This window comes from Acomys russatus, chromosome 8, assembly GCF_903995435.1.
Source record: "Acomys russatus chromosome 8, mAcoRus1.1, whole genome shotgun sequence".
NCBI lineage: Eukaryota > Metazoa > Chordata > Mammalia > Rodentia > Muridae > Acomys > Acomys russatus.
In genome coordinates, this window is record NC_067144.1 from 18,969,786 (window position 1) to 18,986,162 (window position 16,377).

The 16,377-nt window shown below is 45.4% G+C and overlaps 1 protein-coding gene across 1 annotated transcript; it reads left to right on the plus strand.

Moving 5' to 3' along the window:
- Positions 1-563: 563 nt before the first annotated feature.
- Positions 564-15,710, plus strand: Ropn1 (rhophilin associated tail protein 1). The gene is made up of 5 exons (XM_051150432.1): positions 564-682; positions 3,878-3,995; positions 5,564-5,725; positions 12,478-12,653; positions 15,376-15,710. Exons 1-5 carry the CDS (start codon positions 567-569, stop codon positions 15,440-15,442), a joined length of 639 nt encoding a protein of 212 aa, XP_051006389.1. The 5' UTR covers positions 564-566; the 3' UTR covers positions 15,443-15,710.
- Positions 15,711-16,377: the final 667 nt, after the last annotated feature.

Consider the following 16,377-nt stretch of genomic DNA (forward strand, 5'->3'; position numbering starts at 1 on the left):
TCTTTCAGAGACCTTGGGCCCATTGCTTAATTGTATAGAGAAGTGCATTCCGTCTGTAGATTTTTGTGTTTTCTTTCAATATACCCTGGAACTTTGCACATGAAATTAAAAAGAAAATGTTTAAATCGACAAGAACACACAAGTCTAAAGAGAGAGTGGTCCATCCATTGGCTGTTTAATAGTGACCTTGGATTGGAAATAACCTAGTGTCAAGTCAGAGGAGGATTCATGGAGCCAACTTTGCCACAACTCTCATCTGATGAACCGTTGCAGGGCCATGGGCAGATGCTCATGGCTCAGCGCTGCTATAGGTCTTTGTGTTACCCCATCTTTTATTTATGCACACACGTGCATCCACGCACGCGCTAGCATGTTACTTCTGCTGGTCTCTTATTTTTTTTAAGTACTCGTGTGTGTGTGTGTGTGTGTGTGTGTGTGTGTGTGTTATGTAAAGGACATAATTATCTACAGCAATATATAAGCTCCGAACTGCTTTCTGCTGATTCACAATGGCTCAAATAAAATCCTCACGCTCTCTTTTGTCCTGAGCGTAGGTCAAGCGATCCATGCCTCAGACAGACAAGCAAGTATGCATCCCACCGGAGCTGCCCGAACTGCTGAAGCAGTTTACCAAAGCTGCCATTCGGACCCAGCCTCCGGACCTCATCCAGTGGGCGGCCGAGTAAGTTGTTTCCCTCCGAGGGCAGGAATGAGGAAAGAGGGTTTGTGGGAAACTTAAGAAGTTGGTACGCCCCCAGTCAGGCAGTGGGGCAGGTTAGTTAAAAGCCGAGTCTTTAAAATCCACACACAAAGCATCACACAGGGTGAGGATGGCATGCCCTTCCCTAAACTAGCCAGATTGAGTAGCAGCATGCGAGGACAGCAGGCCAACCGTCCTGGGACAAAGAGGACCAGGTAGCTTACCACTTGATGCTAGCACACGCCCACCCAGCCCAGCCCAGCATCCCATCTTCCTGACCTGGTTGGAAAGGGCTCGCCTTTCTCCGATTTACACCTGCAGCGACATCTTCTCACCGCTAGATGGCAGCAGTACACGTAGTAGAGCGGTGCCACTATGCCGCGATCCCGCAGAGAGGAGGAGGTGGGATCTCTCCAAGTTAGTTCCCTCTGATTAATGAAACACCTTCTTTCGCGGCTGTGGAAACTCGTACTTGAGCCAGACTAAAGACACTTTGCATCCTGTCTTGGGGGGGGGGGACTTATTTTCTTTATTGATTTTTTTAACTGATCTTTTTCCCTCATCATATGGCTTTCTTGGAAAGGCGGCAGAGCTAAGTGAGGTCAAGTCTCGCTCTACAGTGTGTCTCTAACACACTGGCTCCTTGAAGGGCCCTTAGAGGCTGCTCAGTGGTGAGCTTGTACAACAGGGGCCGACCTCACCGACACAGCATTACATGGAAAGCCTCTCAGCTATGAAATTGCTGCTTAGGCATGCGTGCCTGCCTGCAGAGGAAAGGGGCTGAGGGAAGAGAAATTGAAGTGTAAAGGGGTGTATTCACTCCTTTCTCTTTTCTTTGTTTGTTTGTTTGTTTGTTTGTTTGTTTTTCGAGACAGAGTTTCTCTGTGTAGCCTTGGCTGTCCTAGACTCACTTTGTAGACTAGGCTGGCCTCGAACTCACAGCAATCCGTCTGCCTCTGCCTCCTGAGTGCTGGGATTAAAGGCGTGCGCCACCACCGCCCAGGCAGCGGTGTCTTTAATATGGCCTAAATGTAATCACTTTGCCTCGTAATGAGTCCTGTGTCGTTTCTGTTTTGAATTGTATGTTACCTCTAAGATTTGGACTTTAACGTCAGAAGACTAATTTCTTCTGGCATAGTCAGACAGATTTTGTTTTGTGCCATACAATTGCTTAAACCCGCAATTTTATTGTTCTTGTGTTGCTGCGTTAGTGTAAGGGGGAAAAAATGACATTTCTTGATATTGTCCCTGACATTTATGGAGGAAAACTTCCCACCCTCGTAGCCTGTTTGCTCCATACTGTATGAAGGGCTATAAATTTTTTAGACATCTGTGCAGGATCAGTTTGTTCTTCAACTGCAGTGAAAAAGAGCGTGACCTGAGAACACAGTCTCCATCCAGTTTCGACACCAAAAGCCCTTAGCGGGTCGTTTGCTGTGGCTTACGATCTGGCAGCATCTTAGCAGGTGGAACTCCATCAAGCGTCTCTCCAGGATAAAATAGGTATCTAACTCACAACACGCAGGAATCTCCTCCCTGCGTTCCACCAGTGAAGAAGCCAATCAGCGGCGCTTATACTGATTTGTGCCGCGTCAGGCTTGTGTGGCCGCCTGAATCTGTACAGCTGTAACCATGGAGCCCTTCGCTGGCAAATGCAACTCAAAGACTCGGAGGGCCAAGACCATGGAGGTGGCTTCATTTCCGGGTTTCCTAGCCGAGTACACTAGCGGCTCTGAAGCTGTTTGCAGAGTGCTGAGCCTAACTCCACCCGGGCGGGCGCTACTGGATAATGGGGTGCTGTTGTGTTGCTCTCCTTGCCATTTTCATCCCCCCATCTGGTTGTAAAGTCAGGCCACACCCCACTCTTGGTGTCCCATTGTACCCACTGCCACCCAAACACTGGTCTGTCTACATAGATTTCTCATATGCAGGCTCAAAAGTGTCGAAGTATTTCTACAGCTGGTCCCGCTGAGGACCTGCAGCCACCGAATGGAAGTTACTGCTTTGATTCACGTCTCTTTAGTTCTGCTTGCTCTGTGTCTCAGAGATGGGTTTGCTCCATCGTGTAGTCTGAACCCTAAAATGGCGGCCTCTGTGCTTTATACTTCATGGTTATGGAGAAAGCAGTGGAGTGAGGGAAAGCGGGAAGGGGCAGAAGTCTGTGATTCAGGGGTAAGGCTTTTGGTGGAGACAGGCCCAGCGGCAGGCTTCTTGTGTCCACTCCCTGTGGCAGGCAGCTTCTTTCCACAGCACGCTGGTCTTCAAATAGGACTTGACCTATCTTTCGCATCAGCCCCCAGCAAAGCCTACCTCACAAACAGCGGCACACAGCAGGCATATTTAACTGAAAGTTCAGAGGGTGGGAAGAAGGGGGGCCGCTTCATATGTACCATATCAAGTTGTGCCATTCCTTCCTCGACGCGCCTCTCCTCCTGTGCCTCCCTGAGGGCCTTGCCAGCCTTTCTCTCTCTTGCTGAAGCCCCAAGCAGGCCTCACCACCTCAAGCCAGAAACCCTCTCTCACTTACCCCTGGAACCTTCTATCTGCTCTTATTTTCATATAATCACTTTCTTCCCACCTACGAAATACACACACACACACAGACACACACAGACACACACAGACACACACACACACGTAGAAATCCTATAAGTATCCTAGGATCTCCATGTCTATCCATGAGAACAAAACACTAAGAAGGCATCAGAGTGTGACTGAATGCGCCTCAGGTGACTGCATCCCAGGGTTTTGTTGGTTGTTCATTATTCTTAGAGAAAAGAAAACCTTACGCCCTAAGCATTCTCCATTCCTTAAAGTAGAAATAACAGTCAGACTTTCCCATATGTAAATGAACTAAGCACGGTTAAATAGTTTTGTTTTGATTTTTGAGACAGGGTTTCTCTTGTAGTCCTGACTGTCCTAGACTCACTTTATAGACCAGGCTGGCCTCAAACTCAGTGATCTGCCTGCCTCTGCCTCCTGAGTGCTGGGATTAAAGGTGTGCACCACTATGCCCAGCTGGTTAAATAGTTTTTTATCTACTCACTTCCTTCAAGAGAAAAGAAAAACAAAACAAAACAAAACAAAACAAAAAAACCAAGGAAGGTAAATACCCAAAGTATCTAGGGTCCCCTGGAGCCTGGGACCCTCCTCCAGCCCCCATCCCTTTTCTTGCAGCTATTTTGGGGCCATGTCCCGTGGTGAGATGCCTCCAGTGAGAGAGAGATCTGAGCAAGTCACTTTATCCAACTGGGCTGAGCTGACACCTGACCTGCTGAAGGTCCTGCATTCTCGGGTAAGGAGCTTTCCAGAATGCTGTGGAAACTGGCTTAGATCAGGGCCATCTGTATCCTCTCCAAGCCACCAGCCAGCCATTAGCACTGCTCCAAAGTTCACCAAAGTCTGGCCTGAAAGTGGGGCTTCCTTTCCGATGAACAGGAGTCAGTATGGAAGACAACGGGCTAAATGATGGGGCTGTCTCCTGGGGTCATCAACAGATCTCCCAGATCGGCAAGGATACTCAGGGCTTGGGCTGATGTATGTTGTCTGTCCTAAAGAGTGGAACTCCTCGGTGTTACTCAGCATCTCCAGACCATGAGAGGTCGACCGCAGTTTGAGGAGGAAGGGCATACTCTATCTATCACAGGCACAAACACAGCGCAGCCTTCAGGGAGAACCCTTCCAGTTTCCACACGTTATCATTAGAGTTAGCCTGTGGATGGGAAAGGAGAGAGAGACTGCCTTGAGAAAAATCTGTGGTCTGGCCAATTCCCAGAGTATACTTGAGCAGCATGATGCCACATATAGGAAGATAGAGGAGGCTTAGGTGACTCGGGACCCGCTCGACCTTTCACTGGGCTCAACGGCCCTAGCAGAGTGCTGGAACACTTAATGGGGGCATCCGTACCCTCCGTGCATCCTTAACTAACTTCCATCCATTATTTCCCTCCACTTTTAAACTGCCAAGTCTTCTGTGGAGTGAACAAGGCAGAGCTCTCAAGGTCCTGGGACCAAATGATGTTACTCATCCTAAACCCTTGCAGGTCAGCCATAGGGTACCACATATCACTCTTGCAGAGACAAGAGGGACACATGGCTGAGACTGGGTGCAGGGAACTATATATGGTCTAGGAGAGAGAGTGTCATTCTTGACTCACCATGCATTCAAAGTCTCAAACAAGCCTCTGATGTCCCATCTGCCTTACAGGGGCAACCTAAGAACAAAACTAGTGGGGCTGGAGAGATGGCTCAGAGGTTAAGGGCACTGACTGCTCTTCCAAAGGGCCTGAGTTCGATTCCCAGCAACCACATGGTGGCTCACAACTATCTATAAAGTGATCTGATGCCCTCTTCTGGCCTGCAGGTTTACATGCAGGCAGAGCACTGTATACATAATAATAAATAAATCTTAAAAAAAAAAAAAAAAAAAAATTAAAGGCCATAAAGGCATTGTTTTTTTAAAAAAAATGGAAGCCAGGCGTGGTGGTGCACGCCTTTAATCCCAGCACTCGGGAGGCAGAGGCAGCCAGATCTCTGAGTTCAAGGCCAGCCTGCTCTGCAAAGTGAGTCCAGGATAACACAGAGAAACCCTGTCTCGAAAACCCAAAAACAAAACAAAACAAAACAAAACCCCAACAGCAAAAACAACAAAAAGAGGAATGTACTATAAATGAATCTCCCTTGACATCTGGAGTTTAAAAATATTAAATTATATCCCAGCCTCGCAAAGACAGATGGGCTCCTCTGACCTTACCCCACCCCCACCCCCCACAGCTCCCAGCCCCCCTCCTTGTGCTGGGAGAACTCAGAACATCTTGCTTGTGGTCCTCACATTATGCATTTTGTGTGTCCCCTGTCGTGAAGGTTGCTGGCAGACTGATCATCCACACAGAGGAGCTGGCCCAGATGTGGAAGGTGCTGAACCTCCCCTCGGACCTGTTTAACAGTGTGATAAACGTGGGTCGCTTCACGGAGGAGATCGAGTGGCTGAAGTTCTTAGCCCTTGCTTGTAGTTCTCTAGGAGTTGTAAGTTAACAGGGTTATTATTTTTTTTAATGTATGTGTGTTGTGTGCCAGTGGGCAGAGGGCAGGGGTGGCTCAGTGGTAGAGCACTGGTCTAGCATGGGTGAGGCCCCAGGTTCAATTCTCAGTGCACACAAACTGAACTTTGAAACATCCCATAATTCTTCTCGGGGCCTGGAAGGACAATCTGTCTGCACCCATTCTGTTCTCCAGAGATGGTAAAAACATAAACAATATTGCCTTTTGTGCCTTCTGCTGCTTTCTGGATTAAGGTCATGTCCGGCCGGGCTCAGCCATCAGAAGCAAGCAAGAACCAAGGGAGGAGGGGCACTGTCATCAGGCTCTGCCGAGAACTGACCAAATTTGACTCTGGGTTATTTGTGACTTTCAGCCATTGCTCTCAGATTAATTTCCACTCTGTTCATGACTTCTGGCTGTAGCTTAGGGCTTGTTCACATGTGGGTTCTAGATACCCAGATGCTGCAATGGTAGAGGCCATCAAGGCTGTTCAGCCTTACAGAAAATGATTGGTAAAAACAAGTGGGCATATGATTCAGAAAAGAGAAAGCAAGATCTTATTTAAAAAGTTTTAAAGGAGGTCCTGGTGGTGGCGCACGCCTCTAATTCTAGCACTCAGCAGGCCGAGGCAGGAGGATCTCTGTGAGTTTGAGGCCAGCCTGGTCTACAAAGTGAGTCCGGGACAGCCAGGACTACACAGAGAAACTCTGTCTTGAAAAAACAAAAAACAAAAAACAAAAAACAAAAAACAAAAAAAAAACAAAAAAAGAAAGAAAGAAAGAAAGAAAGAAAGTGGATAACTGCTAACTGCTAAAGCGCTGAAACACGTACATGTAAAAGCCAGTAAGGAAATTGCGGCCTCTGCTCAGGCCAACAAGGGTGGAAAAGTAACTGGAAGCACATAGCATAGCCAAGCACCATCTTGGTCTTTCTCTTCAAATGTGCTCAGAACACATACTTCGCAAATTTGTTTCTGTGTAAATTTAGCAGAGATATTGTAATCCAGCCTTTTCTGTGGATTTCCCCTGCAACTGTCGTTATAAAGAGTATTTGTGGTTGCTTTTTTAAAAATTGTCTTTCATAGCAATGTTATATAATGAATAAATAACCATTCTCCAAGGAGGAGGGGCAAACACAGCAGAGCAAATCATCGGTCAACCAGGACTGACTGTTTGACCAGGTGGGGTGGGTAGACAGAACTCAAGGATTGAAAGAAATCACAAAAGGAAAATACTTACAAATTAACACTTTTTATTAAAGTTTCATAAGGCTACATGTTATGAACAGGATGCTCTGAGACTGTTCTGTGTGTCTGTGTGTGTATATGTGTGCCTGTGTGTGTGTTTGTGTGTCTGTGTCTGTGTGTGTGTGTGTGTGTGTGTGTGTGTGTATAGGGGTGCACCTTGTAATTTAATCTATAGTTATTCTGACCTTGATCTACCTCACCTTCAAAGACTAGAGTAGGGAAATGAGTAGATTTAGTTGGATCTTAGAGCTTAGATTGGTGCAGCAAATGAAACAGCCTCCAGGTAAACCCTGCCTCTGGGTTCCCGATTCGCTCTATTTTTTCCAAGACAGCAACAGTGTTTTAGGAAAGGACTGATCTGGGATGCAGGGGTGTGGCATCCTTTGGTCCTCTTTGGGCCCTTTGATGCTCCTGCCTGGTCACTTGCAGCTTGTAGCTTAGGCTTTTGCATATCTTGGGTCATCAAAGCAACATAATGCTCCCCCCGACACACACTGGTCCATCCCAGATCTTCGTGGTGCTGGCCCCATGGCATTTTCTTTACACTGTCCTCATCAATTCCCTGGCTTTGGTCTAGTTCCTGGCCTCTTGCCCCTGTGAGATATGTCTGAGTCACCATCTTCTTGCCCTCGTATCTCGCAGTAGCCTGGGGTGATTCTGGAAAGCCGCGTTCCAACTCCTTTTCTGTTCTGCACATCTTGTATCCGGCAGGCTTTCTCTGATGTGCCTGCCTCCCAAACTGGGAGGAAGCCGTGAGGTGAACTGCACCTTTCTCTATCCCTTCTAAAACAAGGAAGTAGGATGGAGTCTTACAAGGTCCTCTCACCTCTAACAAGCTGTCATATGGGCTTCCACCAAAACAGCTTATGGCCTTCATCATCCCTGTCAAAAAGTACCCGGGAGTCAACATCCTGGAAGGATAGTCTGTACCAAAGGTGCCTGTGAACCTAGGGACCAATGTGTACACTGGCTTATGTCACGCTGGAGCTCAGTCACAGGGCTGGTCAGGGCTGTAACCAGGCAGCGTGTGTTACCCAAGATGGTTTTATGAGTAGGACCTTAAGTCACGAGAGTGCAAGCCTCAGGCATGGGACTGAAGAGTCTTATAAGTGAGGGTTGAAGAAAGCTTTTTGCCCCTTCCTATGTGAGAATACAGTGAGAAATCACCGTCTGTGAAGAACAGGTCATTGCCAGCCCTCGGTCTTCTCCACCTTCAGAACTATGTGCAATAGAGTTCTTATTTATATTAAACCTCTGAGTCTAAGATACTTTATTGTAGGAGTCTGAACCAACTGAGACAGTCAAGGTACCACTGGTTAGCGAAGGGCTTGCGTTCCATCTAGCCCATTACGCCCTTGGGGACCAATCTACTGGAAATGTTTCCTTCCTTTTCAAGCAAGCTATTGGGGACAGCGGGTTTTGCTCCCATTAGAAGAATCTAATGAACTGGTTGTGGTGGCACACGCCTTTAATCCCGGCACTCGAGAGGCAGAGGCAGGTGGATCTCTGTGAGTTGGAGGTCAGCCTGGTCTACAAAGTGAGTCCAGGACAGCCAAGGCTACACAGAAACCCTGTCTGAAAAAAAGGAAGAAGAACAATCTAATGGCTAGAACTTTTATTCCGGTAGGCAACAGGGACTCCTGTCTTGAGCTCTCTGGGTGTGACATGCATGGTTCCACATGCTACGGCTGGGCAGACCTGCGCTCTCTCTCTGTCCAGCACTCCTCCCTCTAAGCTGCAGTTATGCCACCCACTGCTCCACCAAGGCTGCACATAAAGAGGAGGAGGTTGTGCAGAGAATAAATGTGTTTACATCTGAGTTTAAAACAAAGGCTTAGATGATGCTGGAGACTGCCGCTATGAAGCATTTGTTCTCTCTCTCTCTCTCTCTCTCTCTCTCTCTCTCTCATGCACATGCACATGCACAGGAACACCCACAAATCTGATGAGAATGAAGATCTCTGTTCAAATTGAATTTTTTGAAAAGTTCCACTCCAAGTGTTGATCCCACCAGGTGAGACTAAGACCACTACCACAGTTTTGAGCCAAATTTGAAGCAAGCTTTAATTAAATAATTAATGGTGATGAGTCACATTTCGCAGAGGTTTAAAACGTCACATCTATAGTGCCACCATGTTTCCCATAGGGTCAAATCAGTGACAATCATGCATCCTGACATACCTCCTACCTATGTAGCTCCTCCCCCCATACACACATCCAATCAAGAACAAGCATACGTCCTAACATATTTCCTCCTGCCTACATGTGATAAAGCACATCCAGTGCAGTTGAGTCAAACAAACTTGCTTAGGGGAAGGGGGCGGGGGAAGTAGCTTGCTCTCCCATACACATGAGCCTCTAGCATCTCAGGAAGTGTCTGTCCTTGGGTAGGGGGCTGAGAGGTTAGAGGTGTTTTTGTTTCATGAATCTCTTAGGCACAGTAATTAAAACTTAAAAACACAATTTTGGTTCTCACACAAAAAGTTATTTAGCCATGATCTTTTTAAAATTTGTATTTAAAATATTTTATAGTCTCACGACAAGAGCTGGAGAAATGCATCAGTGGCTAAGAGCACTTTCTGCTTGCACAGAGGACCTGAGTTCAGTTCCTAGCAGCCACCTCAGCCACTTGTAACTCCAACTCCAAGTCAACCAGCACCCTCTTCTGGCCTCATGTGCATATACACACAGATACACAGACACATAATTAAAAATAAAATATATTTTAAGTATGAGGACAATTAGAGAGAGAGAGGAGAGAAAGAGAGGGCCAGGGTTAGTGAGGCTTGCTTCTTCTGAAGCCTCCTTTGTTGGCCTATGAGGAATTTCCTCCTTCTGTGACAGTCTGAATCCATACAGCTCATGTCTCCTTCTTGTCACACTCTCCACACCAGTCATGCTGAATTAAGGCCCACCCTAATCATGTCATTGCAACTTGATTAGCTTTTTTTAAAAATCATTTATGGTGTGTGCCATTTTGGTTTGGTTTTGTGGTTTGCTTGTTTTGAGACAGGATTTCTCTGTGTTAGCCTTGGCTGTCCTGGACTTACTTTGTAGACCAGGCTGGCCTCGAACTCACATAGATCCACCTGCCTGTGCTGGAATCAAAGGTGTGTATCACCACGCCTGGCTTGGTTTTCTATTTTTTGACAGGAGGTCATTGGGTAGCTCAGGATAGCCCTAAATTGTCCATCCTCCTGCCTCAGCATCCTAAGTGCTGCAATTACAGGTGTGTGCCCTTTAATTTGTTCTCATTAACCCTTTAACTCAAATCCTCGGCTTCTAAGACTTAGGACTTGAACATAAGAACTTGAGGGGTGGACAGGTCAGCCTATCTCAGCACCCCGAGAAGAGGACAGCATAATGAAGTGGGTGGTATAGAATTATTTTAGAGAAGTAGGAAATATCATGGGCAGAATTATGCAGCTCAGTATATGCACTCATGCTTACAAATATATTCCAAACTACTCTTGGGTTGACATCATCTTACACGTAGGCCTCCCCCTCCCACAGACACACACACACACACACACACACACACACACACACACACACACACACACGTTTCCACCCTCACCCCATGTTAATTGAATACTCAGAATGAGGTTTCCTATAATGTTTGTTTTCCAGGAGCTTCAGGAAATTGAACTGTTATAAAACAATAAACCTCAGTATATCTATATCTTCTGGCTTATCATTCTTAAATGATACATTCAAGATCCTATTTCATAAAATGTTCTTTAAATGGAAATAAATTTTAAATATTAACTTTAAATGAATAATAAGTAGAGCAAAGGCTATTTAAAATCACTGCCATTCAGTAAAACTGCCTCTAGAAAGATGAGCCAAATTAGGCATCTAGATAGTCATTTTATTCAAGGAGGGGATGGGAGCTGACCGTCCTCAAGGTTGCCAATGAAAGGAACTTCTCTGGCCAGTCGTGGGAGGACAAATAACAACTGTTTACTCACCTCAGCACACTTAGCTCACCGCTCAGCATGACTGATTTTTGACTGATTCCTGGAAGGTGTATATAGATCTTTACACTGGCAGCTTTAGCAAGCCAGGAAGATATATGCCATGTGTGTCTGTGTCTGTGTGCAAAAAATAAGTCATTTTTTCTGATGCTGTGATAGAACTCCAGCCAAAGACAATTTATGGAGGAAAAGATTTATTTCACCTTATAATTTTATGTCACAGTCTGTCGCTGGGGGAAGTAAAGGCAGGAGTTTGAGCGGAAACCACGGAAGAAGGCTGCTCATTGGATTCCTCACTAGCCTTTGCCAATAGCTTCCTTATACAGTCTAGGACCTCTTACTAAGGATGGTGCCGCCCACAGTGGGCTGGGCCCTCCTACATCAGCCAATCATAAAGACAGACATGCCCACATCGGCCAATCATAAAGACAGACATGCCCACTGATCAAGGTAGTTTTTCTACTGAGGATCCAGGTAGTTCTAGGTTGTGTCAAGTTGACAGTATGTATTATACATACATACACACGCACAGACACATAAACACACAAATATATGGATGTGTGTAATATACATACATAAATTACCTTTAAACTTTAGGAGATAAATATTTCTATGTGTGCATGGTACAGAGAAGACAACTCTTAGGAGTTGGGTCTCTCCTTTTGATATAGGAAAAGTTAAGATTAATAAGTTGATGTTATGAAGGATTTATTAAACTTGTTAAGGAAATGCTAAGTTACACAAAATAGAATTTATCTAAAGGGGCGCTCTGGTTCTCTTATGGGGAACCAGGCAGGCAGGATGATCCTAGATAATACTGCCTGGGAAAAGCAACCTGCTTTGTCTTACGATAACTGTAATAGTATTTTATATTGTAAATCTCCCCATTTGTCCAAACAACCAAACCTTTGAACATGTTTAATCTCTCAGACTGTAGCTCGGGCCTGTGAAGCTACATAAGCCGATGGAGATTTCTGTTCAAGGCTGGCTCCCTTCTATGTGTTAGCCAAGGCTACTCCTGCTCTGTGATTAAAGTTTTCCTTTATTAACCTCTAAGTCCTCCTAGTGATTTCCTATTGGGAAGGTGTGCTAATTATATAACATTTTCAGCACGTGATTTCAGAAAATCAAACTAAGGTTGCGGGGCTTGTGCCCAGCACCTTTTCTCATTGAGCCATCCTACTGGCTCAAGATAGTGCTAATTTTGTAGGATTAAAAAAAAAAAATCAGTTCTCCTTTGAAGAGGTTAGTCTAGTTAAACTTAACAAATATCTTAAAGTATTTAGCAGTTTACAAGTCACTGTCCAGGAAAGAAGGGTGAGGTGTGAGGTGGTCAGTGTGTTTAGAATGGACTGATTGAGCAACTGACACATGTTAAGTTCTCTAGACTCTTGGATCACCCTCACACGCCATCTTACATCAGCGAGGGTTTTATTTTCTTTCTTGAGTCTAAACGGATCTCAGGGCTCCAGCCTGGGAGACTGACTTCCTACTTCTGCCCCATGGTTTTCTAGACCATTGCTAAAACCCTCAAGATAGTGTGTGAAGTTTTGTCCTGTGATCATGATGGAGGACCACCCAGGATTCCTTTCAGCACCTTCCAGTTTCTCTACACGTATATCGCTGAAGTAGACGGGGAGATCTCTTCATCCCACGTCAGTAGGATGCTCAACTACATTGAACAGGAAGTGTGAGTAAACTCTCAGCAATGGGAATGAAAAGTGTCCTGGGATATGGAGTGGATCTAGGTGGAGAAGTTAAGCGTGACGCTGAAAAAAAAAAAAAAAAAGCGTTAAGAGTCAGTCCCTGTCATATAAAAGCTTCGTCTATAATGTTTAACTTTGTAATGATGTAAAAAGCATTTGTATTTAGTTTTCTGAACTTTGATACAATATCCCGGGCTAGCAATATTACAGTATAGTAATTTCCCCTGATGCTGACAGCTGTGGAAGCCACAACTCCCAACCAACCTTTTTTTTTTTTTTTTTACCACTGTGAAAATACAATACTCTGTAGTGTACTTTGTGGCTGAACTAGGATGGCCCAAATTGGTTAGGTGTATTAAGCACGTTGTTGACATATTTTCTTTAAAAAGAAAAGACTCTTTAAATTTAAATGCTTATTGTTATTTTTAATGATGAAGGGGATGGTGCACACACGAGTACAGGGGCCCTTAGGCCAAAGCTGTGAGACTCCCCAAAGCTGGACTTATAGGAGATTATGACCCCAACCAACATAGCTGCTAGGAAATGACCTCAGGTCCTCTGCAAGAGCAGTATGCTCTTAACCCCTGAGGTGTCTCTTCAGCCCCTTAGCATGGTATTTTCCATTTATAATGGGGAGTCAAAGACTGGCTCTCCACAAAAGTCAAGGACTATCTGCACTGAGAAAAGGAAGGACCGGTACAGAAGAGCCATCCTTGGAGGACTTCAGAGCTTAGTAGTTAGAAACAGCACCTGGGAGCCTGTTAGAAATGCAGAATCCAAGGCTCCTCCATGGGTTCATAGGATAAGAAACGCTGGAGATAAGATCCAGGAGTTTGTGTCTTAATAAATGTGCCAGGTGCCTCTGGGTTAGCTTAAGTTGACCAACAGAGGATGGAGAAGAAGTGGAGGTAGAGAGAGACAGAGAAGAAAGCCAAGGAGGAAGAGGAGGAGGCAGTGGCAACAGGAAGAGGGGGTAGGCAGAAGACCAGGCAATCAAGAGTAAAGAAAACAGGGCCAGCAAGAGGGCTCTGCTAGTAAAGGTGCTTGCTGCTCAAGCCTAGGAACCCGGCTTTGGTCCTGGATCCCATGGATTCTATTACTATGAAGAAATACCATGACCAAGGATACTTACAAAAGAAAGAATGTATTGGGGTCTTGCTTACAGTTCCAGAGGGTTAGAGTCCATGACCATCATAGTGGGAGAACATGGCTGCGGGCATGTGATCCATAAGCTTGAGGCAGAGAGAGAGAGAAGAGAAAGGGGAGAGAGAAAGGAGAGAGAGGGAAGAGAGGGAGAGGAGAGAGAGGGGAGAGGAGAGAAAGAGGGAGAGAGATCTAGACACTGGAACTGGCATGGGCTTTTGGAAGCCACAAGCCCACCCTCAGTGATACACTACCTCACACAAAACCATACCTTCTAAACCTTTCTAAATAATTCTGCCAACTGAGAACCAAACACTCAAATATATGAGCCTATGGGGGAGCATTCTCATTCAAATCACCAGGGTAGAGAGAACTAACTCCACAAAGTTGTCCTCTGACCTCCACACATACATTGTGCACACGCGATAATAATTTTTTTTTTAATTAAAAGATTTCTTTGGTCAGAAGAGGAAATAGAATAGACAGAGGTGGTGGTTGAAGAGAGGTAAACAAGGTAGGAGAGCTATGAGGGTGGAGATCAGACTTGAGGAGAGCAGGAGCAAGGATAGGAATGCAGAGAACAGAGAAACTGTGCGACAAGGCATCTCTGTGACAAGCTGGAAACCTAAGTCAGGGTAGGCTCCTGGGAGGATATGAAAGGGACTCTAGTAGAGACTCCTAGTAGCAGGGGCATAGAGACTGAAGAGGACACCCTCCAACTAGACAAGTCTCCTAGTAGAGAGAAGGGAACACCAACCTACCCACTAAAATGTCAACCCAAAATTAACCCTGCCTACAAATGTGCAGGGATAAAGGTAGAGCAGAGATTGAGAGACTGTCCAACCAATACCTGGCCCAATCCATGGCCTACCCCATTGAAGAGATCCAACCCCTGGCACTATTAATGATACTCCGCTATGCTTGCAGACAGGAGCCTAGCAAAGTTGTCCTCTGAGAGGCTCCACCCAGCAACACCTCGAAACAGATGCTGAGACTCCTAGCCAAACATTCAGTGATAGGTAGGGAGTCTTGCAGAAAGGCGGGAGGAAAGAGAAGAGGACCTGGAGATGACAGGAGCTTCACAAGAAGCCTGATAGAGCCAACTAACCAGGGCCCAGAGGGGCCTGCTGAGACTGAAGCATCAACCAAGGACCTCACATAGACTGGACCTGGGCCCCCTACACAGATGTAGCCAATGGGCAGCTCAGGCTTCATGTGGGTCCTCTAGTAAGGGGAGCAAAGGCTGACTCTCTTGCCAGCTTTTTGATCACTTGCCCCTGGCAAAACTGTCTTGCCAGGCCACAAGGGATAGAGCAAGGGGCAAGAGGTGGGAGGGAGGGTGGGAATGGGAGGTTAGGAGGGCTGGGGCTATGACCAGGATGTAAAGTGAACAGTTTTTTTTTTGTTTTTTTGTTTTTGTTTGTTTTTTTTTTTTTAAGATTTCTTTGGGGCACCAGGAGTGAAATTAACTTGGGGTGATATATACATAATTAAATATTTATAATGTATACTTTAAGTTGATTATTAAACAAACTAATTCCAAGTATCTGTTTTTCCAAACAGAATTGGTCCTGATGGCTTAATCAAGGTTAATGACTTTACTCAAAACCCCAGGGTCCGGTTGGAGTAAAAGCCCAGTTTTGGCAGTTTTAAAGGAAGATGCAGATGTGGCTGTACTTCAGACTAGCTGAACTCCATACACCATCCAAAGTCAATTTTCTTTTACAACTGGTACAACGAATAAACAATTAGTCAGGAACGTGTGGAGTTCAGATGTAAAATGATTGGGACAAGACACTTGCATGTGGTGCAAATGTGGCTGACAAAGCTTCACTACAAAACATCTTAGACAAGCAAAGCCAGATTGGATTTTAAAAGGCAGACTGCCAACTGACACAGTTATGATGCTCTGTGATTGCCGGGTGTAATTTCATGAGGAGCACGGTCATCAAGCTTTTACCCATCCCCTCCCTTACTTGTTGGTACTGTACTCATCATGTGTCCATTCACTTATTTACTTATCAGTTTTTATTGAGGTATAAGGTCACTAGATAAGAGTCAAAACACCAGGGCCAGGTGTGGTGGCACACATCTTTAATCCCAACCCTGGGGAGGCAAGCGGATCTCTGTGAGTTCGAGGCCAGCCTGTTCTACAAAAGCAAGTCCAGGACAGCCAACGCTACAAGAGAAACTCTGTCTTAAAAAACAAACAAACAAACAAACAAACAAACAAAAAAGGCTTGGAACGATGGCTCAGCGGTTAAGAGCACCGGCTGCTCTTTCAGAGTATCCAAGTTCAATTCCCAGCAACCACCTGGCAGCTTGTAACTGTAACTCCAGTCCCAAAGGATCTGGCACCCTCACACAGACATGCAGGCAGAACACTAATGCACATAAAAATAAATAAATCTTTAAAAAAAGGAAAGAAAAACAAAGTCAAAACATCAAGCTGAATTTGAATTTCAGATAGATTAAAAAAAATGTGCATGGTTGATATAGTTGATTTTCTTAGGCTGGGCAATCCTAGGTGGAAACTAGGGGCACTTCTGGGGATTTGTAGCTAAA

Coding starts and splice junctions, on each gene's coding strand:
- Ropn1 (XM_051150432.1), top strand. CDS start 567: ATGCCTCAGACAGACAAGCAAGTATGCATCCCACCGGAGCTGCCCGAA. Junction 5,726..12,477: donor CTTGTAGTTCTCTAGGAGTT/GTAAGTTAACAG, acceptor ATGGTTTTCTAG/ACCATTGCTAAAACCCTCAA. Junction 12,654..15,375: donor AACTACATTGAACAGGAAGT/GTGAGTAAACTC, acceptor TTTTCCAAACAG/AATTGGTCCTGATGGCTTAA.